The sequence below is a fragment of the Cherax quadricarinatus genome, chromosome 42 (assembly GCF_038502225.1).
Source record: "Cherax quadricarinatus isolate ZL_2023a chromosome 42, ASM3850222v1, whole genome shotgun sequence".
Lineage (NCBI taxonomy): Eukaryota > Metazoa > Arthropoda > Malacostraca > Decapoda > Parastacidae > Cherax > Cherax quadricarinatus.
The window spans coordinates 21,891,846-21,917,830 of record NC_091333.1 but is presented as its reverse complement, the minus strand read 5'-3'; the positions used below and the strand labels follow the sequence as shown (position 1 = coordinate 21,917,830).

Genomic DNA, 25,985 nt, shown 5'->3' with positions numbered 1-25,985 from the left:
CTTTTTGATTATAATAATAATAATCATATGTTACACACCCATAAGGTAACTAGTGGTGGGAGGTGAGAAATATAAACAAAGCTAGGTCTACCATGCAACCAAGGAGGCCTGAGGTACATAGGAGGAAAATTGGCCTACTTATTCCACTGTAATAACTGGCCATGTTGGAGCACAAGGTGGAATTGGGTAGAGCCTCCACATACAGTGGTGAACCTTCAGACCAAAAGATGGGGAAAAAAAATTACAAACAAGCAAAAATGTGGTCTACTGTACAGTACTGTATATCAGTCTGCTGTATAGTCCTTGTGGCTTAGCGCTTCTTTTTTGATTATAATAATAATAATGTATATCAGTCTAGGTATAATTAAAACAGATATTCAGACACATTTATATTAATAACAAATTATCATTATTCACATATTTCCCAAAATCTCAAAAATATTTTTATATTTTTGCAATGATTAATTCCACTTAGAATTCAAATTAAACCTCCTAAATACTTTCTAATAAAATTTATTCCCACACCAGCTCACTCAGTACTCTAATTACAAAGTGCAATTAAAATAAATATAACCAAAGTATGCAATACGTACAATACACAGTATTGCATTAATTCACACAAAGCTTTAATTAAATAGGGTAAAAATCAGTATCATATTTATTACATTAAAAATCTCGACAAGAAAAATTATCATAAAAAAATAGGAGAAAACATATGAAATGTAACCCTTTAATTTTATTTCTCAAATTAAGTTATGAACATTTGACAACCAAGCAAATACTTGGATATTTCATCCAAGCTAGGGTGTAAGTCTCTTGGGGTCTCGGGGGAACATAGACGTCTTGCGGATATTGTCCAGACCTAGATATAGCATAGTCACTCTCTCCAAACCAATTCCCCCACCAGCATGAGGAGGACAGCCATACTTGAAAGAATCTATGTAAGACTGAATGGTGTCAATTGGAATTTCATGAGCTTTGGCTCTCTCCACCAATAAAGTGGCATCATGTATTCGCTGAGCACCTGACAATATCTCTTCCCCACGCATAAACATGTCATAGGAGTTACTCCATTTTGGATTGTTAGGGTCAGGCATGGTGTAGAAAGGCCTTACAGCTAGAGGGTACTTGTCCAATATATAAAAATCAGTATCATATTTAGCCTTCACCAGTCGGCCTAACAGTTTCTCATTTGGTGTACTTAGGTCTTCAGTTTCTTCCATTTCTATCCCTGCCTCTTTTAGCAAAGCAACTCCTTCTTTGAATTCTAGACATAATGGTGGGTCTAAAAACTTAAAAGGTTCAGCAGGGAACTGATGGTTCACTGTGGCAATCTCATCAGCATAATTATCACGAAGACCTCTAAAAATCTCTGTAAACATATTGCCAATAACATTAACAGCTTCATGGTAATGGTGAGTGAATGCCATCTCTAAATCCAGTCCAACAAATTCTGTTAGATGTCTATGAGTGTTTGAGTTTTCAGCTCGGAACACTGGGCCAATGGTGAAAACTTTACCAAAGTCAGCTGCAATAGCCATTTGTTTGTACAACTGAGGACTCTGAGCAAGAAAAGCTTCTCTCTCAAAATATTTCATTCCAAATACATTTGCTCCACCTTCTGAGGCAGAAGAGATGAGCTTAGGACACATAATTTCTGTAAAACCTCGCATCCTGAGGGCTTCCCTGAAAAGATGGCAAACTCCTGCTTCCAGCCTAAAGATTGCCTGATTTGTAGGTGTCCGCAAATCCAAGACACGATTGTCCAATCTAGTGTCCTGATTTACCTTAATTTGTAGACCTTCTGGATCATCTGCTTCTGGTCGCATAGCATCGTCAATCTGTAAGTATAAATTTTCTTTTGAAAAATCTTCTATCAGCCATAAGAGATTATTATTATTTCTGGATGTCGTGGCAGAAGAAACATTATTGTAGCAATCCCATGGTACATTACACATTTGCAATACTCCAAATACAGGACTCCCTCAACATTCGCGAGGGTTAGGGGATCAAGAGCCTCACGAATGTTTGGTGCCCCAATATACTGTAGGGAAATGTAATACAATACTGCTTCCTTAACTTGTTGAACCATGAACAATCATAAAATACACGAAAACGTCGTAAAATATTGTACTAAATACATGTTATTAAACCATAACATGTTATTAAATACCACTGCCACAACCACTGCGGGGGCACTGCTCGTATTTTGGTACAATTTCTTTCTTCAATTCTATCGTATTTCTCAATTTCTTTACCAAACGGCTGGCACTAGCAAGTTTCTTTGGGCCCATGGTTAATTATGTAGCAGTCTCACTCAATCTACAAGCACCAAACACAATGAATTATTGTGAAATGTTTGGAAGAGAGCGGAGACTAATGCTCACTCCAGCATAAACAAAGCCACACTGACTGACAATGCCTCAATCACTTCCTCCACCACTGCTTCAACCCTCGTATTTTTCTACAATTACCTTCTTCAATTCTATCATATTATTATTATTACGATAGAATTGAAGAAGGAAACTGTACAAAAATATGAGGGTTGAAGCAGTAGTGGAAGAAGTGATTGAGGCATCATCAGTGTGGCTTTGTTTATGCTGGAGTGAGGATTAGTCTCCGCTCTCTTCCAAACATTTCACAATAATTCATTGTGTTTGGTGCTTGTAGACTGAGTGGTAGAGGCAGTGGTATTTAATAACACTTATTAATAATATGTATTTTTATTATTAATAACATATATGTTATTAAATACCACTGCCTCTACCACTCCAGTTGTACTCAATCTACAAGCACCAAACACAATGAATTATTGTGAAATGTTTGGAAGAGCATGGAGACTAATGCTCACTCCAGCATAAACAAAGCCACATTGCAAGGGGCTTCAACCCTCATATTTTTGTACAATTTCCTTCAATTCTATCGTATTATTATTATTATTATTAGCAGCAGAAATGTTTGATTCTTTGCTGTGTTCAAAATTAAATACATGTATATGATGTCACCGTCCAATACCTGTCCGAATAGCCATTCCAATATGCAGTCATGAATAGCCATTCCAATGTGCAATCACGAACAGGTTGACATTATTTATACTGTAGTTTAAATATGATTTGGCAGTTGCGAATGTGTGAATCCCGCGAAAGTTGAAAACGCGAATGTTGAGGGAGACCTGTATACAGTACAATAGAACTCTCATATCCTTGAATTCGGTTTCCACGATTTCAGTTATCCACAGTTTATTGTGGCTCAAAAATAACACTGAATTTTGCTTAACCCTTTGACTGTTTTCAACGTATAAATACGTCTTACAAGCCAATGTTTCTGACGTATATATACTCAATAATTCTAGCGGCTTCAAATCAAGCGGGAGAAAGCTGGTAGGCCCACATGTGAGGGAATGGGTCTGTGTGGTCAGTGTGCACCACATAAAAAAAATCCTGCAGCACACATTGCGTAATGAGAAAAAAAAAACTGATTGTTTTTTTGGAATAAAACGCCGACTTTGAGGTGTATTTTTGTATAGTATTTATTGTTGTATTCGCGTTTTCATGGTCTTAGGTGATAAAATGGAAAACATATTACAGAAATAGAGATGATTTTCATTACTTTGACAATGAAAACGACCTCGAAACTGAGCTCAAAGTAGCGGAAATGTTCAATTTTTACCAATGTTCAGGAGTAAATAAATCACACCACACGTCCAATACACATCAACTGGGGAGTCTAATATTCTTTCACTAGTGCACTGATATTATTTATACCATTTTTACAATAATGCAGTAGTCTGCATAACAGTAAATTTTGTATTTTTTTGTATGAATAAAAAATCAAAATAGAAAGCAATAATAATATAAGAGGGGCCTAGAGATATGACTAATGAACAGAGCATGTGTTATTTTAGTGCCATGAATATCTACCTTGTTTATTCTGGACCCTATTTTGAAATTGGCATCTTTTTTAGTTTGCGTGAAATTGGCCAAATTGCCAATTTCTGACCACCATATTGGGTAGTCCAAATTAGTAAATGGGAGTTTTCTTGTACTCAGCTGATAGATAAAATGGAGTTCTAAAGAAATAGCTATGAGTTTGGTCAACTGGAACAATGGAATTGGCTGAAAATAGGGCTCAAAGTCGGCGAAATCGCCGATACGCATATGTCGCCGAGACCGCTAACTTCGCGGGAGCATAATTCCATGAGTTTTCAACCAAATTTCGAACTTTTGGTGTCATTACCATCGGGAAAAGATTCTCTATCATTTCATAAGAAAAAATATTTTTTTTTTTTTTAAAAATTGAGCGACATAGAATGACAGTTTCAGAGAGGGGCCTGAAACAGTCAAAGGGTTAACCCTTTCAGGGTTGAGAGGCCCTCTCCTAAACTTGTTCTCAGGGTCGAAAATTTTTCGGAAAAAAAAAAATTATTTTTTTCTCATGAAAAGATAATCTTTTTCCTGTCATAATGACACCAAAAGTATGAAATTTGATGGAAAACTTACGGAATTATGCTCTTGCAAAGTCAGCGATTTCACCTACTTTGAGCCCTATTTTCAGCCAATTCCAGTGTACTAGTTGACAAAAATCATAACTATTTTGCTAGACTTCATTTTTTCTATCGAATAAGTACAAGAAACCACCCATTTACCGATTTCAACTATCCAACTTGCCAATTTCATACAAATTTCAAAAGATGCCAATTTCCAAATAGGGTCCAGAATAAACAAGACAGACATTCCTGGCACTAAAATAACATTTCCTCTTTTCATTAGTCATGTCCCCAGGCCCCTCTTACATTTCTTTTGCTTTCCACTTTGAATTTTTATTCCCACAAAAAATAGAAGACTTGCTGTTATGCAGACTACTGCATTAGTGTAGAAATGCTATAAATAACATGAGTGCACTTGTGAAAGAATATTAGACTCACCAGTTGACGTGTATTGGATGCGTGGCATGATTTGTTTACTTTTGAACTTTGGCAAAAATCGAACATTTCTGCTACTTTGAGCTCAATTTCAAGGTATGTACTTTTCATTATGAAACCAATCAAAATCATCTCAATTTCTGTAATATGTCTTCCATTCTATAAAATGAGACCAGGAAAACTAGAATATAACCATAAATACCATACGAAAATACAATGTAAAGTCGCTGTTTTAAACCAAAAACACGGTCAAAGTTATTTTTTTCTCATTACACACTGTGTGCACTGACCACATAGACCCATTCTTTCATATGTAGGCCTACCAGCTTTCTCTCGCTAGATTTGAAGGCGCTAGAATTTACGCGTACTAGTACGTCAATAACCCTGGTGCATAAGCCGTACTAGTACGTCAGAAACCCTAATAGGATTAATAATGGTCCCAAAGTGCAAAAGTACAGATGGTGACAGTTCTTCAAAACCTACAGGGCACTGTGAACTGCTGCCCAACAGTGAAAAAGTGCTAATTCTCAACTTATTGTGCATAATTTATCAATTGAACTTCATCATAAGTATGTATGTAAACAAAAAAAATAACTCTATATACGAGTTTGCTACTATCCATGGTTTCAGGTATCCACAGTAGGTCTTGGAATGTATCCCCAGTGGATATGGGGGGGGGGGACAGGACTACTGTATAACCCCTCTTAACATAGGGGTTATGTTCCTGAAAATAAGCAGTTAATGAAAACCAAGTTTGTGTAAAGAATACATAGGAGACATACAATTATACTCTAGACACCTCCAAGTTTGGCAATCAATTTTTACTATTTTACTAAGCAAAAATTACCACAACTTGATTGCCTCACATTCTGTCAGGCATTTGAAGTGTATGGAGGATTAATATGGGTCTACTGGGCCATGTTGGATGTAGCAAGCTAATTTGGTGTGTGTACACAATGTAAAATAAAAGTCACATTCCCTTACAAAACTGTACCAAACATATAACTCACTACACCTATTCCATATGAACATACGAGAGGGCCCTGCATATACAGCACCCTCTTTTTTTTGTGTTCCACATTTTCGCTGGCTCTCAATCAAGCCATTGTTCATTATGTTCAGTGCTTTTATCACTTTTCCACAGTTTCTGTGCAACAGTTGTGTAAGAGAAGGGTGATCAGCACCATAATTTAAAGTATGTATTATATTTATTTTACTTTTTTATTTTTCTTTATGCCTACCTGTACTGAGCACTTAATATATGATAGAGTAAACACATCAGGTTTTAGATACATTCAATAATAAAAAAAAACCATTTCCACCTGCCAGCTGAAATGTGAAGGGTGTGCATACCACCAAATTTATGTGCCACTAAACATGCAAGGTAATGGAAAACTAATCACAGCAGGTAATTTCTAACTTCAAAAAACTACACGAATGCAATGTTTCAAAAGTGCTTTAAAGTGACCTCGGACACTGAACTGACCCTAAGAGAGTTCTGGAGGCATCACTTCAATATCCTCATTTGCATAACCCTTATAGGTAAGGCTTGGCAGAGAGTGACTTCCAGGACTTTGAACTCTGCTTGGAGAAAATTGTGGCCAGAATGTGTCCTCAACACATTGTGGCCACAATTTTGAAAGGTTTGAAGCTGGACCCTGTCAACCCTATGCCTGTTTGGAATCTACTGTGTCTTTGGGGAAGTCCATGGGGTTGGAAGTGAGTGGCCAGGATGTGGAAGAGTTGGTGGAGGACTACAGGGAAGAGTTAACCACTGAAGAGCTGCAAGACCTTCATCTAGAACAGCAACAGACCACAGCTGAGGAAATTGCTTCAGAGGAGGAAGAAGAGAGAGTCGAGAAGGTGCCGCCTTCGGTGATTAAGGACATTTGTGCAAAGTAGAATGAGGTGCAAACTTTTGTGGAAAAATATCAGCCTGCCCAAGCTGATACAAGCCATATCTGCAACATGTTCAGTGACAATACCCTAGTCCCATATTAGGCAACTCTTAAAGATACGCCAGGAAAAGAGCTCTCTGGACAGATTTTTAGTGCGACAGAGGTCCAGTGCCAGTAAAAGACAAAGAAGGGAAGTAACCCTGGCTGAAGTCCTTATGGAGGGGGACTACCTTTCCAAACGATAATCTCTGCTCCTCCTCCCTCTCCCCTCCTCACCGTCCATACCCCAACAACTTCAATAAAAGTATGTGTGATGTTAAATGTTCATTTATTCATATCATTAGTCATTTATATTTCTTTCTCATTGTTTTCTGTATGTAAACTATTGTTATTCTTTAAAAAATGTATTTTTTTTTAATATTTTCAGGTGTCTGGAATGGATTAATTGTATTTACATTATTTCTTATGAGAAATATTGCTTCGGTTTTCATCCGTTTCGGATTTAGACTGACCTGGAATGGATTAACCCTTTCAGGGTTGGTGCTGTACTAGTACGGTTTGCACGCCAGGGGTGGTGCCATATTAGTACACACAAATTCTAGCGCCTTCAAATCTAGAGAGAGAAAGCTGGTAGGCCTACATATGAAAGAATGGGTCTATGTGGTCAGTGCGCGCAGTATAAAAAAAATCCTGCAGCATACAGTGCATAATGAGAAAAAAAAACTCCAACTGTGTTTTTGGTTTAAAACAGCAACTTTGCAGTGTATTTTCATATGCTATTTATCGTTGTATTCTAATTTTCTTGGTCTCATTTTATAGAATGGAAAACATATTATGGAAATTGAGATGATTTTGAGTGGTTTCATAATGAAAATTACCTAGAAATTGAGCTCAAAGTAGCAGAAATGTTTGATTTTTGCCAAAGTTGAAAGGTAAACAAATCATGCCACGCATCCAATACATGTCAACTGGTGAGTGTAATATTCTTTCACAAGTGCCCTGATATTATTTATACCATTTCTACATGAAAGCAGTCTGCATAACATAAATCTTCTGTTTTTTGTGAGAATAAAAATTCAAAGTGGAAAGCAAAAGAAATGTAACAGAGGCCTGGGGACATGAGTAATGAATAGAGGAAATGTTATTTTAGTGCCAGAAATGTCTGTCTTGTTTATTCTGGACCCTATTTGGAAATTGGCATCTTTTGAAATTTGTGTGAAATTAGCAAAATTGCCAATTTCTGACCACGTTATTGGATAGTTAAAAATCGGTAAATGGGTGGTTTCTCGTACTCATTCGATAGAAAAAATGGAGTTCTAGTGAAATAGGTATGATTTTTGTCGACTGGAACATGGAAATTGGCCGAAAATAGGACTCAAAGTGGGCAAAATCGCCAATGCCTAAACGTCGTCGAGACCGCTAACTTCGTGAGAGCATAATTCCGTAAGTTTTCCATCAAATTTCATACTTTTGGCGTCATTATGATCGGGAAAAGATTCTCTATCATTTCATAAGAAACAATAATAATTTTTTTTTTAAATTTCCGACCCTGAGAACAAGTTTAGGAGAGGGCAACTTACAGAATTAAAGATAATATTTTTGTGAAGGTAATAAAACAAAACAAAAAAAATTTCTGATCAGTACTTACTGAGATACAGCGGCGGGAAGATGACCCAAAATGACCCGGTGGCGACAACATCAGTGCTTTCCGCAAAATCGCATTTTTTTATTTTACGTTTTTTTTATATTTTTTCTTTTCTTTTCTATTTTTTTCTTTTTCTAGTACATTTGTGGCCTGTGAGACCAATATAATGTATAATGTATAAGTGTACACTCATTGTATTAAACACAATACCTGCACTAATTTGTTTATCATTATATTGCTTACAAAACTTGTTTACAAGTTTATTGTAAACAAAATGATGAAAATATTAGTACTTTTATTGTGTTGAATACAACGGTACCATATAGTACCATATGGTACAATGGTGCCATAGGGTGCAATGGTACCATATAGTATAATTGTACCAATGGTAAAATGGTACCATATGGTACATGGTACAATGGCACATGATACAATGGTACTATATGATACAATGGTACCATATGGTAGAATATGGTACAATGGCACTATATGATACAATGGTACCATATGGTCCAATGGTACCATATGGTACATTGTACCATACAGTACAATGATACCATATGGTTCATTGTACCATATGGTACTATATGGTACTGTTGTATTCAACACAATAAACACACTTATATTTTCATCATTATTTTGTTTACAATAATTGTTTACAACAAAAATATGCAAAAATGTTGTATATTAGTAATGTTCTATTATATATATTTACAAATGTACAGGAACTGGACATGTTCTTTGAGGTGGATGACAAAGCACTTTGTCTTGGAAACTGCCGAGTCAGTAGCTAGCTTGTGTTGCCACTCACTCAGTCTTGGCTGGTGTCTCATGCTGCCACCACCACCACCTATTGACTATATGGTACATGGTATCATATGTTACAGGGTACCATATGGTACATTGTACTATATGGTATAGGGTACCATGCAGCACAGGAAAACATATGGTGCAGGGTACCATATGGTACAGGGTACTATATGGTACAGGGTACCATATGGTACAGGGTACCATATGGTACAGGGTACCATATGGTACAGGGTACCATACAGTACAGGACACCATATGGTACAGATACAGGGATCCCTATGGAAATAAGTCACCCTGACTTTTTTGGGTAATCCTAGGATTTTATACATATGCTGCTATGTATAATAATCCATGTAATTGTATTTCTGTACACCTGAATAAACTTACTCAAGCGCATGTGGCATCCTAAGTTTATTTAGGTATACACAAACAAGGTTACATAGAATATTATACTTAGCAGCATATGTTTGGAGAACCTAGGATAACCCAAAAAATTCAGAGAGACTTATTTCCATTAGGGTCCCTGTACCCTGTACTATATGGTACAATGTACCACATGGTACAATGCACCATATGGTACAATGCACCATATGGTACAATGTACCATATGGTACAATGTACCATATGGTACATTGTACCATATGGTACCACAGAATGCCATATGGTACAATGTACCATATGGCACATTGTACCATATACCATTGTATGACATGGCACCAATGTACCATATGGTACCATTGTACCATATGGTACATTGTACCATATACCATTGTATGACATGGCACCAATGTACCATATGGTACCATATGGTACAATGGTACCATATGGTTCAAAACCATAGAATTCCTCTTCAGCTTCATTTCCATCAGTCTTAGAACTGTAAGTTGTGAAGAGGAGAGTCAGAATTAGCCCGGAGAGTGAGTGGGGAGTGAGAGCTTCCTTGCCGCCAGGCACGATGAACAAAGCTACTTTGGCGGCGTTCCCACCATGCCATGCGGGCGTCCAGATTTTTTCTATAGTGTGCACACTGACCACCCAGACCCATTCTCTCAGATGTAGGCCTACCAGCCTTCTCGTGCTAAATTTGACGCTGCTAGAATTTTGGCGTAGATCTACGGTTTGGACCCTCAACATAAAGCCATAGATCTACGGCACGGACCCTGAAAGGGTTAAGGACGAAATACGGGGTTCCACTGTACTGTGCATAAAAAAAATTCATGAACAGACACAGGAAATAAATAATGACTGATAAACAAGCTAGTAACTGAGACTGTCCAAGTCAAGAATGCAAGAGAACAAACAGTATGCCAAAATATTTACCACAATACTTGCCAAACGTTAAAATAAATTCATAACTACAGTATATGTAATTTCTAACAAGCCTAAAGAATTTACCATTTTGTCCTTTGAACACTGGATTTAAAAGAGCATTTTGTGGTTTCTCATACCTGCAATGGTAGACGCTGTGCAGAAGCTGAGACAACGAACACCTTGGTGGCATAAATTTCAATGTCTTGTATGCTACAGGACTCAATTTTTTGCCCTGTCACCACAACCTGAAATCACACATAACGATAATATAAAAAAGCCACTATCATTTCATTTATGTAATCTTCCAGTGATAATCTTTTATCAACAAAGACACCTAGGTTTTTCTCTGCTTGATGTGTATAATACAGCGGAGCCTAAGTTTTCGTATGCCTTAGATGGAGAAAATTCTTAAGAGATAATTCTCTGTAAAATGTATTTTTTTGTTAATATTTTTGGAAGTCTGGAGTGGATTAACTGGTTCCATTCCAGACACCCAAAAATATTAAAAAAAAAAAACATTTTATAGATAATTTTCCCCAAGATTTTTCTCCAACTAGACCATACAAAAACCAGAGGTTCCACTGTATATTATATGTACATACGAGGGGATGCATACACCAAGTGTTTACACTAAAGCATAAAAGTGAACAATATTTAGGTAAAGGTAGGGATGTTTTCATTGCATTTGTGGATTCAGAAAAGGCATATGATAGGGTGCATTGGGGATAAATGTGGCAGATGTTGCAAGTGTATGGAATAGGTAATAAGTTATTAAATGCTGTAAAGAGTTTTTATGAGGATATTGAGGCTCAGGTTAGGGTGTGTAGGAGAGAGGGAGATGCTTCTTTCAACAAACTGGCCATATCCCACTGAAGCAGGGTGGCCCAAAAAGAAAAATGAAAGTTTCTCTTTTTAACTTTAGTAATGTATACAGGAGAAGGGGTTACTAGCCCCTTGCTCCTGGCATGTTAGTCACCTCTTACAACAAGCATGGCTTATGGAGGAAGAATTCTGTTCCACTTCCCCATGGAGACAAGAACTAGTAAGAAAACAAAAGAAAACCTAGAGGGGTGTGTATATATATGCTTGTACATGAAAGTGTAGTGTGAACTAAGTGTAAGTAGAAGTAGCAAAATATACCTGAAATCTTGCATGTTTATGAGACAGAAAAAAAGACACCAGCAATCCTACCATCATGTAAAACAATTACACTCACTTGGCAGGATGGTAGTACCTCCCTGGGCAGTTGTTGCCTACCAACCTACTACCTAGGAGAGGGAGATTACTATCCAGTAAAAGTAGGCCTTAGACAGGGATGTGTAATGTCACCATGGTTGTTTAACATATTTATAGCTGGAGTTGTAAAAGAAGAAAATGATATGGTGTTGGGAGAGGGGTGTGGAATCAAATACAAAATGGGAGTTGACACAGTTACTTTTTGCTGATGATACTGTGCTTTTGGGAGATTCTAAAGAGAAGTTGCAAAAGTTAGCGGACAAGTTTCGGAGGGTGCTTAAAGAAAGTAGAATGTGAACATAGATAAGAGTAAGGTGATGAGGGTATCTAATAAGTTAGGTAAAGAAAAACTGGATATCACACTGGAGGGAGGGAGTATGGAAGAAGTGAATGTGTTCAGATATTTGGGAGTAGATTTGTCAGCAGATGGGTTTATGAAGGATGAGATTAACCATAGAACTGATGAAAGAAAAAAAAGGTGAGTGGTGCATTGAGGTGTCTGTGGAGACAAAAAAAAAAACATTATCCATGGAGGCAAAGAAGGGAATGTATGAGAGTACAGTGGTACTGACATTCTTATATGGGTGTGAAGCATTGGTTGTGAATGCTGCACAGTGACCCTGGTAGGTTTAGTGCTTCCTTTGATTATAATAATGTGAATGCTGCAGTGAGAAGGCTGGAGACAGTAGAGATGTCATTCTAAGGGTAATGTGTGGTGTAAATATTATGCAGAGAATTCGTAGCATGGAAAATAGGAGGTGTGGAGTTACAAAAAGTATTATTCAGAGGGCTGAAGAGGGGTTACTGAGGTGGTTTGTTCATTTAGAGAGGATGAAGCAAATTAGAATGACTTGAAGAGTGTATAAATCTGTAGTGGAGGGGAGGAGGGGTAGGGGTTGTCCTAGGAAAGGATGAAAGGGGTAAAAGAGGTTTTGTGTGCAAAGGGCCTAAATATGCAGCAGGCATGTGTGAGCATGTTAGATAGGAGTGAATAAAGATGAATGGTTTCTGGGACCTGACAAGCTGTTGGAGTGTGAGCAGGGTAATATTTTCTGAAGGGATTCAGGAAAACCGGTTAGCCGGACTTGAGTTCTGGAGGTGGGAAGTACAATGCCTGCACTTTAAAGGAGGGGTTTGGGATATTGGCTGTTTGGGGTGACATCTAAACTGTCATATTTGGGCACCTCTGTAAAGACAGTGATTATGTCTGAAAGTGTTGAATGATGATGAAAATGTTTCTCTCTCTTTTTGGGTCACCCTGCCTCGGTGGGAGATGGCTGACATGTTAAAAAATTCTTTGTGTGACCTATTTTTACTTTCATCAATTTCTATTACATGACACTTAACAACATTAAATTTGAACATTCATCCATCAACCCACTTGCTCAATCTATCCATTTTTTAAAGCAGGGATACCCAATAATTTTTGTCTTAGCATACACAGGAGCTATGTATCATTAGTATAAATGTTCATAAATTTTTCTTATATAAACTAGAAAATTTATCAAAGCATGTTCCAATCCCTGTTGCACCAGGCTTGTGATCCCAAGAGGACATTTTGCTTCATATCACTGTTCTGGTACTCTTTCAAACAAGAAGTTTCTAATCCACTATAATAGTTTACCTTTTTTTTCTCCTGTGAGTTGCAGTTTAAACATCAGCCTTATGTAAGGAACTTATCTGAAAACTTTCTTGAAATCAATATAAATGTAATCTCCCATCCGTTTTGTTCCTGGATAATTTGTGTCTTTTTTTCACTATCCTAAGGTTTTTAACCATTTTCCCTAATGTTTTTTCCCAGTAATTTCAGAACACATCAGTGAGACAGGTTTGTAGTTTGGTTAGTCTTCCTGTTGCCTTTACCATTTGTCTACCAGGTTTCTCTGTAATTGAACTCATTCCTTCCACCATAATACCATTTTGGTTACATAGATATATACACACCCGATATATATGCTAGATATAGAGGTGTATACAGTTCAATCTCCTGATCATTAACATGTTAAGATCAAGAATGGAATATCAAAAGCAAAATTTTGCCTTAACCATGAAGTAAATCTCTGATGCCCCCCCTTAAAGTATATATTACTTACCAATTTTTGTTTAAATTACATCCTATGTAGACATCATCATAAAAGGCTGATTATAAGTGACAGCATAATAAAACCATGTGCTCAACAACAGGGGAAATTACCTGTAGTTTACCCATAGATAGGTCCAGGGATTATCTTCCCTATGGCCAAGTTCCAGACCAATGCTGTTGGTGCTTGCCACACAATCCAATACACTAGGGCCCCACTTACACAGCAGGTTAGGTTCCAGGCTACCACTGGAAAGCGGACATTGCCGGAAAGCAGAACATCATTTTTTTCCACTTATAAATGCATATAAATGCCAGATAACAAGTTTACACTAACATATATTAAGTAAGCAATAGAATTAGGCATTAAAAACAATAAAAAGTAAAATTACACAGACAGTATGCTCATTACTTACCTTAAAATATTTGTAGTCTTAATGTAGAGTGAGATGAGTAGTATTTATTGTAAGAAATCAGGTGTGGTAGGTATCGTAGCCCACCAGGCCACCCCACTCACATGTAATACAGCCTCTCCTCACCTAGCGATGTACTCGTTTACCGACAACTCGGACTTACGACAGGCTCTCTGACAAGTATGCATAACTAAATATTAGAGCTGATTGCTTCTATTCTGTTTATTACAATATACAACACACTAGTGTATAAAAATTTAAAAATATACCAGAAATGTTATAAATGGTGCAAAGGTGACATTAAAACAATATCAAATATGGTTGACACAAATCCACTACCATTATAGTATGCTCCTCACTTAGTGATGAATTCATTTACCAATGTGGTCTTAGGAATGGAGCTCCATCGTTAAGTGCGGAGAGGCTGTATACTATGACATTTAAAGCTCTCCAGAGCGATAAAATGCATATACAGTTTACTCACTACCTACCTTAAAATATTTGTAGTTTTAATGTAGGGTGAGAGGCGAGTAGTATTTGTTGTAGGAAGTTAGGTGTGGGAGGTATGGTAGCCAGCCAGGCCACCCCACTCACATAATACTATGACATTTAAAGCGCTCCAGAGCGATAAAATGCATATACGTACAGTTCACTCATTACCTACCTTAAAATATCTGTACAAGTCTTAATGTAGGGTGAGAGGTGAGTATATGAGATAAAATGAATAAACGAGAGAGAGAGAGTAAATGAGAGGACAGAAACGCAGAGTATGTAAACAAGCAGATGAACACATCTGGTTATGGGATGATACAAGTTCATGTCCATGTTTGTGAAGCTTATACCATAATACAAACACCTTACACTGTGTACAAGTTGTCTCCACATTGGTACAATAGAATAAACAAAGAGCGACACTCCCATTCTCATCTAACACACCATTTTTTGAAGAAATGATGCTCTGAGTGAAGGCATACAAAAGGAATAATTATCTAAAGTTACCCCTAGTAATACAGTGGAACCTCAGCACTTGAACTTAATTGGTTCCAGAAGGCTGTTTGAGTGTCGATCTGTTAGAGTACAGAACAAATTTTCTTTTTGGTTGGCTGATATCACTAACCCTCTTAGGCCCTATAGTAACTTATTTATACAATATAAAAAAACACCAAAAAATGCAAAAACACAAAATAATTTACAGCAAAGTTCTGGCAGGTTGTGTTTGTTTGGTAGAGCGCCAAGTAAATGATCGACTACCGAGCAATTTGTTTACCCAACAAAGCATTCGAATACCGAATTGTTTGAGTACGGAGCTGTTCGAGTACCAAGGTTCCACTGTACTATTGTGTACATATTTACTTTGGTGCTGAACTAGAGAAAACATTATTCTTTCTGACACTCCAACAAGATGACTGGAAAAATATCTCATACTTATGTTAAGTTATTCTACTGTGGGGTGTATTTATCATGTTTAGATGTTATGTAGCATGTTTATTGTATAATTTTAAAAAATATCCTAGATGGATTAATGAAAATGTGCATATTAATGTAAATCATGACATTTAATGCACCTCAGATTGATTATTATTGCATATTATCATTATTAGTGTGGCATCCTCAAGGCTAATAAGACCTTCTTAGTGATTTTAATGTGTACCTGCATGCCAGCACAGTGTTTAAGTTTACTGAGGTACAGGTACACATAAGTATAATTATCAGAGTACAGTGGAACCTCTACTTACGAGTGCATCCATGTGCATGTTTTTCCTGATAGAAGCAGTCGCTCAGTCGATTTCTTGCTTCCAGACGCGAGTGAAATTTCCAGATGCCAGCAGGCCTCAAGGGAGGTTCCTTGATGCTGGTAAGGGGCTCTTGCTCTTGATCTAGGGAACTGGATCTAAGTTGTTTGTTGGACTATCTTATTGAAACTTGGGCAATGTATGATTGAAAGATGCTTCTCAACGTACACAAAAAATAAAAGAAATCAGACCATAAATAACGGAGTTCACTTCTCGGCCATTAGCCGCCCCTAAGCGGTATTTTTGTATGGTTTTCATGGTTGTATTCTCGTGTTTTTGGTCTCATTTAATAGAATGGAAGATATATTGCAGAAATAGATATGATTTTGATTGGCTTCACAATGAAAAGTGCCTTGAAATTGAGCTCAAAGTAGCAGAAGAGTTCTATTCTTTGGTGATGTTCAAAAGTAAACAAATGACGTCACTGTCCATTCCAATATGCAGTCATGAATGGGTTGACATTATTTATACAATTATTACAATAATGCAGTAGTCTTGATAACAGTAAATCTTCCATTTTTTTTGTGAATAAAAATTACAAATTATTTATATTGTAATAATAATAATAATTCTCCATGGGGAAGTGGAACAGAATTCTTCCTCCGTAAGCCATGTGTGTCGTATGAGGCAACTAAAATGCCGGGAGCAAGGGGCTAGTAGCCCCTTCTCCTGTATATATTACTAAATTTAAAAGGAGAAACTTTTGTTTTTCCTTTTAGGCCACCCCACCTCAGTGGGGTAAGGCCGGTACGTTGAAAGAAAGAAAAGAATAATACAGTGGACCCCCGAGTTTCATGATTAATCCGTTCCAGAGAGCCCGCCGAAGGTCGAAATTCACGAAACTCGAAACCATTTTCCCCATAAGAAATAATGGAAATAAAATTAATCCGTTCCAGACACCCAAAAATATTAAAATAAAATATTTTTTTTCAAATTAAATAAAGATTTACATAATGAAAACAATCAGAAATCAAGTATATGCATTTAAAATAAATAATAATAACATTACACTTACCTTTACTGAAGACTTCTGGGTGGATGGAAGATGGGAGGAGGTGATAGGAGGAAGGTGTACACTATTGTTTGGAAGGAGAATCTCCTTCCATTAGGACTTTAGGTAGCAAGTCCTTATCTGGGGTTACTTCCCTTCTTCTTTTAATGCCACTGGGAACAACTTGAGAGTCACTGGACCCCTGGCACACAAAATATCTATCCAGAGAGGTCTTTTTTTGGCGTTTCTTTAAGATTTCCCTGAAGTGGGACAAACACTGTCATTGTACTTGTTGCAGATACGGCTTGTTTCAGCTTGGTCAGGGTGATACTTTTCAACAAAACTTTGCAACTCATTCCACATTCCACACATGTCCTTAATCACTGAAGAAGGCACCTCATCCACTCCCTCTTCCTCCTCCTCTGAAGCAAGTTCCTCGGCTGTGGTCTGATGCTGTTCCAGTTGAAGCTTTTGCAGTTCGTCAGTGGTTAGCTCTTCCCTGTGGTCCTCCACCAACTCTTCCACATCCCCGTCACTCACTTTATTTACCAAAGGGCTTGCACTAGCTTTCCTTGGGTCCATGATGACTTATTTAGCGGTTGCAAGCACAAAAAACAATGGATTATTATGAAATGTATTGTATGACCCCGCGGGGTGATGGTCACATGTTGGTAAACAATGGCACACTGAGCGTGAATGGCGTGGGATACTGGCTTTGTGTGCATGGTGACGGGCAGACGGGTACCGGACGGTCGCTGAAACACAAGTTTTTTCACGAAACTCGAGGCCAAATTTTTCCAAAAAAACTCGCCGAAGGTTGAATTTCGCAAAACTCGAGGCTGCTGAAACTCAGGGGTCCACTGTAATAATAATAACATGTACAGTGGACCCCTGAGTTTCGTCGGCATCAACTTTCATGAAATCCGACTTTTGGCAAGTTTTTTCGGCAAAATTTAGCCTCACGGTTCATGATTGGACTCGTGATTCGGTGACCGTCCGGTACCCATCACCACGCACACAAAGCCAGTCTCCCGCACCATTCACACTCAGTGTGCCATTGTTTACCAGCACATGACCATCACCCCGCGGTTTCACAATACATTTCATAATAATCCATTGTTTTTTTGTGCTTGCAACTGCTAAATAAGTCACCATGGTCCCAAGGAAAGCTAGTGCAAGCCCTTTGGTAAGGAAAGCGAGGAACATGATCGAATTCAAGAAGGAAATCATTGAAAAATACGAGAGCGGAATACGTGTTACAGAACTTGCCAGGATGTATGGCAAACCCCATTCAACCATCACTTCGATAGTGGAAAAGGAAATAAAGTGTGCTGTTGTTGCAAAAGGGGTAGATAGGTAAGGCTTGGGAAGGAGTGACTTGCAGAACTTAGAATTCTGCTTGGAGAAAACTGTGGCCAGAATGTGTACAAGAGAGGGATTTTGAAGGGTTTGGGGCTGACCCATAAGGAGCCTATGCCAGTTGTGGAATCTATTGTGGCACTGGGGAAGTCCCTGGGGTTGGAGGTGAGTGGTGAGGATGTGGAAGAGTTGGTGGAGGACCACAGGGAAGAGCTAACCACTGAAGAGCTGCAAGAGCTTCATCTGCAACAGCAAGAGATCACAGCTCAGGAAACTGCTGCAGAGGAGGAAGAGAGATGGAGGAAGGTGCCTTCTTCAAAGATTAAGGACATTTGTGCAAAGTGGACTTAAGTGCAAACATTTATGGATGAACTTCACCCTAACAAAGCTGTTGCAGGCCATATTGGCAACATGTACAATGACAGTGTTGTGTTCCACTTCAGACAAATCTTAAAGAAATGCCAGAAACAGAGCTCTCTGGACAGATATTTTGTGTGACAGGGATCCAGTGACTCTCAAGTTGTTCCCAGTGTCTTTAAAAAACAAAGAAAGGAAGTAACCCCAGATAAGGACTTTGTACCTGAAGTCCTAATGGAAGGAGAATCTCCTTCCTCCTATCCCCTCCTCCTGTCTTCCAACCACCCAGAAGTCTTCAGTAAAGGTAAGTGTAACGTTATCATTTTTTATATGTATGTACTTGATTTCTCATTGTTTTAAGTATGTAAATCTTTATTTAATTTGTAAAAAAATATTTTATTTTAATATTTTTGGGTGTCGGGAACAGATTAATTTTATTTCCATTATTTCTTATGGGGAAAATGGTTTCGCCATTCGGCAATTTCGACATTCGGCAGACTCTCTGGAACTGATTAATCACGAAACTCGGGGGTCCACTGTATAATAATAATAATAGTATAATAATAGTATAATAATATGTATAATAATAATACATGTATAATAATAATGCACTATATAATAATAACAGATGGCTTCGAAAGGCCGTCACTAGTGACATTGATTACCACAACAATGCAGGAGTGGTTGTGTCTGCCTCCCCTTATCACATGATGACATATATTATTCATTCTGGAGTATATATCAAGTTTTTATGTTATTTATATTGTTTATGTCATTAGTTGAATTGTGAGAGATAAATAAGCTGTAGAGTTGATATCAGCGAAATATTCAAGGAGCATTTTGTCCAGTCTCCAGACAAACTCTCATCCACTGCCGATACCACTATGTTGCCACATGTGTAATGGCATATTTTATTCATTCTAGAGTATATATCAAATTTCTATGCTATTTATATTGTTTATTATATCATATTAGATGAACTGTGATAGATAAATAAGCCACATAGATGATATTAGCGAAATATTGAAGTATCTTGTCATGCCTCCTGAGAGCCAGAACGGATCAATTGCATTTCAGCTAATTTAAATGAGGAAAACTGACTCTGTAAACGAGCAAATCCAGATGCAAGCAAGGTCACAGAACGGATTAAACTCGCAAGTAAGATGTTCCACTGTATATATAAATATGAAATAACTTTAAAACACTTGAAATTTTGGAAAGTTTCCAGACGTAATTGCAAGACATGGAGTTCACGGAGAATGTAAATAAACAGGGTGGCGTGCAGTGACCATATTTGAGTCATGTGGGAGGAGCCATATAGCGAGTTTTGGTCATAATTTGAAATGTCCATATTAGTGGAAAACCATAAGGTGAAACGTCATGAAGCGGGGCTGTACTGTATAGGCATTACAACTCATCTAATCAGAAATCTTTTTTCCACAAATTATCAAGCTTCTTGAAAATACCTATGGGTGTAGTGGTGATTCCACTTTTATTTGAAGGGAAAATCTGAAAAATCATAAACATTTTAGACTTATGAATTATGTCCATGTAATACTGCACCTCTGGAGTAAAATAAGTGTTTTTACCTATTTCTCAATCCTCCCCCTCTCATTAGCTATAATTTCACTGTGGAAATTTGGAGCCAGTCTCATCTGCATCTTTCATGTGCAAATTATAGTACTATATATCTTTCTTGCCTGCACTCCAGCAATACAATTTGAGAGATATTAGACATATGAATGAGTAAAGGTTGTGAACTCATGCTGAAGCATACTTATTGTACTAGAAAAATATGGAGACCCCCTGCAACCTTTTTTTTAAGATTAGGTTTCTTATATCACATACTGTTCAGAACATAGTACTAATACTCTTAAACTTGTACACAATAATATATTCACTAGCACCTACCTTGCCTTCCACATCAATGATGCTCTCCTTGGCAATATTGCAAACAAATTTGATCATTTGTTTGGAGACCATTTCACCAACAGCTATTACACACTGAACAGTATGCTCGCAGCTTCTTAACACAAAGAATGCTTGTCTTCCTGAGGAAAAAATCACATAAACAATGAATTCTTTCTTATTCTTGTCTTTTTCCATAAAATAGTTCATTATTAAAATTTCTCTATTTTCCCATGAATGCTGCCTTGCTCTAGGTATATGGTATTCCTTAATTACTTATTTTTTAACACACCAGCAGTCTCCTGCTGAAGAAAAGGGACCCAAAAAAGAAGAAACACTTTAACCATCATTCATTCTCTCAGTAGTATGTATATACCCATTATGTATACCCACTCACCCACATAATCGTTAAGACTGTTCCCATGGCTTGGGGTATGGTAGTGGTATTTCAAACACTGTGAGATGCTAGTCAGTGCTCACTCTCCACAGTCAGTTGTGGTTTACACATGGGCGACACAGGATGTGGAACGGGCTGCTTACGAGATTCTCATCAATAAAGCCGATGTTACCGCAAGATGAAGTATTAATTCCACTCCCATCACTCATCCCAACCATCATCAAATCCCCATGACAATTCAATCAGTTTTGCCAGAAGCATGCTGACATTACAGCTCAAACAACCCTCCAAACTGCAACAATCCCACTTCCCTTCAGAGAGGTGGAGATAAGTTGCATGCCTTTGTAATTAAAAGGTTGCAAGTGTTTCAGCAAAAACACAGGCATTCTTCAAGTCATCTGTTCTGCTGGCATACTGATGTTCAGAAATGAGTGTTTGGAGGTCTCTGGATATATCGCTCATGAAAATAGGGTTGTAATCATTGCATGGGACTGTGTATACACTTGCTTATGATGTCCTTAACTGTAGTGGATGCAGTGGAAGTTACTTGGAATTAAATGTTGAAGAGAATGTTAGAGATGTGATTGGCAGTGGAGTTGGTAGGGAAGACTATGTATCTTCTTTCACTGGTATCATGTTTATTTAAATTGAATATGTTATGTACACAGCATCTACAGTCTGATGAAGCGATAAGGATAGTGAAGTTTTGAAAATACTGGTTCAGTGATTACAGGAAAAAAACGCTCAATCTACTCTATGACTCAGACACCTATAAGCCTCTCGGAACAAACCAAGTGGACAACCTAACCAAAACTTTTCTATGCAAGACTTGTCTCATTATTAAGGACTCAGAACAAGGAAAGAAACTTCTACATACCATCCCCAGCAATCCCAGACCTGCCAGAATGTACATCCTGCAAAAGATTCATAAGCCAAAAATTCCATTATGGGTCATCTGCTCTGGAATACCATATTTTACAGCAAACAAGATGCCCCAGTGTCAAGGACATCCATTCCCCCCCAAGTCTGACTGGCTAAATTAAAAAAAAAAAAAAAAAAAAAAAAAGTATCCACTGTAATAAGAGTAATAAAGTTACATTAAGCCTGAGGCATTGTGTACAAAAACACACATTGATGGTTCGTTCTGCATTTAATCATCAGACACTGCTGACTGGCAGGGTTGCCAGTCTGTTGCATCAGCTAAAACATGCTACATTTACATGAAACAGCACTAAGAAATGCGTCATTATACAGGCGATTATTCTAGATCTGCTAAATCATAATTCTGAGCTTAAAAGGTCCTTACATCCAAAACTGACAGCAAAATGTTCTAGTGTTCTGTTCTTACATCATCATTTAGATTTTCAAATTAGGAAGTTTATTTAGGTACAGGTACACATAAATACAGTTACACAAATTATCATACATAGTAATGTGTGTAAATTACCTAGGATAAACCAAAAAAGACAAGTGGCTTATTTCCATTGGGGTCCTTGATTTCCATTTTGTCTTTGTATACTGAATGGTTCTTCAGTTTTCTTGTGCTTGGCAATATTTTTGTCTTTCAGTGTTACTCAACTAATTGCAGTTGAACATTTGCAGGATACTATTATACTCATATGAGTCATGTATAATATATGAACTGGACCTGACTGGCCATGTTAAATTTTTGCTGATATTCCAGAGTACACAGAATAAAATGAATAAAGATTTTATTTTTTTGCAAAGGTTACAATGTGTAATTACAATTTTGATTCGTTAAAAACAAAGAAAGCCACTATCATGCTGGATCAGACTAATCCTACTTAAGTCTAGACAAGAAAACTGTGGCTAACTTTTTAATAAATCTATATTTTATCTTAATATTAATGTGAGGCAGTCAAGATGGAGGTTTGTAAATATGTACAATAATCTTGAAGTTGCACATAATAAAAACAATATTACAATTAATGGTTCACACAGTAATGTTTTATGGATTGGCAGATGTTTTAATAGACTAGAGGTCATATAAAATAATACAGCAGTACCCCGAGTTTCAAACTCAATCCGTTCCAAGAGCTAGTTCTAAAATCGAAACGCTCGAAACTCGAAACAGTATTTCCCATAAGAAATATTGTAAATCCAATTAATTCATTTCTGCTGTCAGGAGGCATGACAAAATAGTACTTCAATAGGACACTATTATCAACTCTACTGCTTATTTATCTATCACAATTCATCTAATATGACATAATAAACAATGCATATAAATAACATAAAAACCTGATATACACTCTTAGAATGAATAAAAGATGTATGTCATTACGTATGTGGTGGCGGGGGAGGATACAGTCGTGGGCAGTCTTCCTCCAGCTATGAAAACGTCTTCCCATTCTTTCCTCCTTCGGACGTGTTAGTATAAGAGAAAATGGAGTTTGTAATGCTAACTGCATTAGATTACTTCTTTCATAAGAAAACCATAATGTAGAAATGAAATGGTGTACATACACCATTTACATACCTTGCAGGAAAATAGGCTTTAAATTCCACAACTTGCACCCATGCTGGCATGCAGGAACACATTAAAATCATTAAGTGTGTGTTATTAGTCATGAAGATGCCATATTAATAATAATAATAATAATAATAATAATAATAATAAAACAATAATAATCACTCTGAGGAACATTAAATGTCATATAAAACGTTAATATGGACATTTTGCTTAATCCATCTATGATATTTTTTTCAAAATTATATAATAAACACTCTACATAACATATAAACATATAAATTAACATAAATATGAGATGTTTTTCCAGTCGGCTTGACGAAGTGAACAAAAACCATTCGTGTCCTGGTATCAATAACAACAACTGGTTTGTTTACAAAACCTGTGAATATGGGGGTCATATACCTACCACACTTTAATACCTACCTACCTCACTATGCACCCTACATTAAGACCATTAAGACTACAAATACAGTGGGCCCTTGGGTAACGGCGGCATCGGCTAACGCCCAAGAACTCGGTTAAGGGCATTCGTCCCGAACGTGTCTGCCTGTCCGCCCGGCCTGAGTGCTTGAGCCACCCTGCCTTCAGCTAGTATGCCATTGTTTACAAGCCAGTCCCGACGATTCCACGCGTGCATGCGATACATTTTGTATTATTCCATTGTTTTTAGTGCTTGTAACTGCTAAATAAGCCACCATGGGCCCAAAGAAAGCCTCTAGTGCCAACCCTGTGTTAAAAAGGGTGAGAAATACTACTGAATTAAAGAAAGAGATAATCGCAAAGTATGAAAGTGGAGTGCGTGTCTCCGAGTTGGCCAGGTTATAAAACAAACCCCATTCAACCATCACTACTATCTTGGCCAACAAAAACGCAATCAAGGAAGCTGCTGTTGTGAAAGGTGCAAGTATGCTTACAAAACAGAGATCGCAAATACTCAAAGATGTGAAGAGACTGTTGTTGGTGTGGATCAATGAGAAACAATTATCAGGAGATAGTGTTTCTCAGTCAATAACATGTGAAAAGGCAAGGCAGTTGCATGATGATCTAATTAAGAAAATGCCTGAAACTAGTGCTGATGTTAGTGATTTTAAGGCCAGCAAAGGTTGGTTTGAGAGATTTAAGAATCGTAGTGGCATACACAGTGTGATAAGGCATGGTGAAGCTGCCAGTTCTGACAAAAAAGCAGCTGAAAAATATGTGCAGGACTTTAAGGGGTACATAGAGGCTGAAGAATTAAAACCCCAACAAGTGTTCAACTGTGACAAAACAGGCTTGTTTTGAAAGAAAATGCCACACAGGACCTACATTACTCAGGAGGAAAAGGCACTCCCAGGACAGAAGCTTATGACAGACAGGCTAACTCTCATGTTTTGTAGTAATGCTAGTGGGGATTTTAATGTGAAGGACATTTGTGCAAAGTGGGTTGCAGTGCAAACCTTTATAGGTGAACATTACCCTGACACAGCTGTTGCAAGCCATATTGGCAACATGTACAATGACACTCGTGTCCCATTTTAGGAAAATCTTATTAAACAGACCCCAGAAACAGAGCTCCCTGGACAGATTTTTGGTGTGACAGGGGTCCAGTGACTCTGAAGCTGGTCCTAGTGCCATTAAAAAACCAAGAAGGGAGGTAACCCCAGAAAAGAACTTGTTACCTCAAGTCTTTATGGAAGGGGATTCCCATTCCAAAAAACTGTAAACTCTTCCATCCTCTGCCCTCCTCCCATCTCATCACTCATCAATAAGTCTTCAATAAAGGTAAGTGTCATTTCAGTATTGTTTATTGTGCATGTCTCATTGTTTTCTGTGTAGGGAAATGTATATTTCATGTAAAAAATTTTTATTTTGTTTAATACTTATGGGTGTCTGGAACGGATTAATTGGATTTCCATTATTTCTTATGGAGAATATTAATTCGGCTAACATCCAAATCGGTTAAAGGTGAGCTCTCTGGAACAGATTAATGCCGTTACCTGAGGGTCCACTGTATTTTATGGTAAGTAATGAGTGTACTGTATATGCATTTTATCGCTCTGGGGCACTTTAAATTCCTACTATATAATGTGTGGGGTGAGGTGGCCAGATGGGGGTTGCATAATTACCACACTTTGATACCTACCTGCCTTACTATTCACCTTGCACCCTATATAAGGCCATTAAGACTACAAATATTTTAAGGTAAGTAATGAGTGTACTGTATATGCATTTTATCACTCTAGGGCACTTTAAATGCCTAGTATATAATGTAATGTTCACTCGAGAAACAAAGCCAGACTGACTCACGATGCCTGTACGGGGAGGCGCACAGGCGTGGGGCAGGCAGACAGGTCTGGTACATGGTTCGAAACATGGGGCAGTTTTGATACTTG

The 25,985-nt window shown here is 37.6% G+C and overlaps 1 protein-coding gene across 1 annotated transcript in view; it reads right to left on the bottom strand.

Annotated features, from left to right (window-relative positions):
* Window positions 1-376: 376 nt before the first annotated feature.
* Window positions 377-25,985, bottom strand: part of AspRS (aspartyl-tRNA synthetase) — a 57,449-nt gene continuing 31,840 nt past the window's right edge. Inside the window, exons 4-6 of the mRNA XM_053786508.2 lie at window positions 20,726-20,865; window positions 10,723-10,830; window positions 377-1,841 (exon numbers count right to left, since the gene is read on the bottom strand). Of these exons, the coding sequence (XP_053642483.2) occupies window positions 801-1,841; window positions 10,723-10,830; window positions 20,726-20,865 (1,289 nt within the window). The 3' untranslated portion in view covers window positions 377-800. The remainder of the gene's footprint in view (window positions 1,842-10,722; window positions 10,831-20,725; window positions 20,866-25,985) is intronic.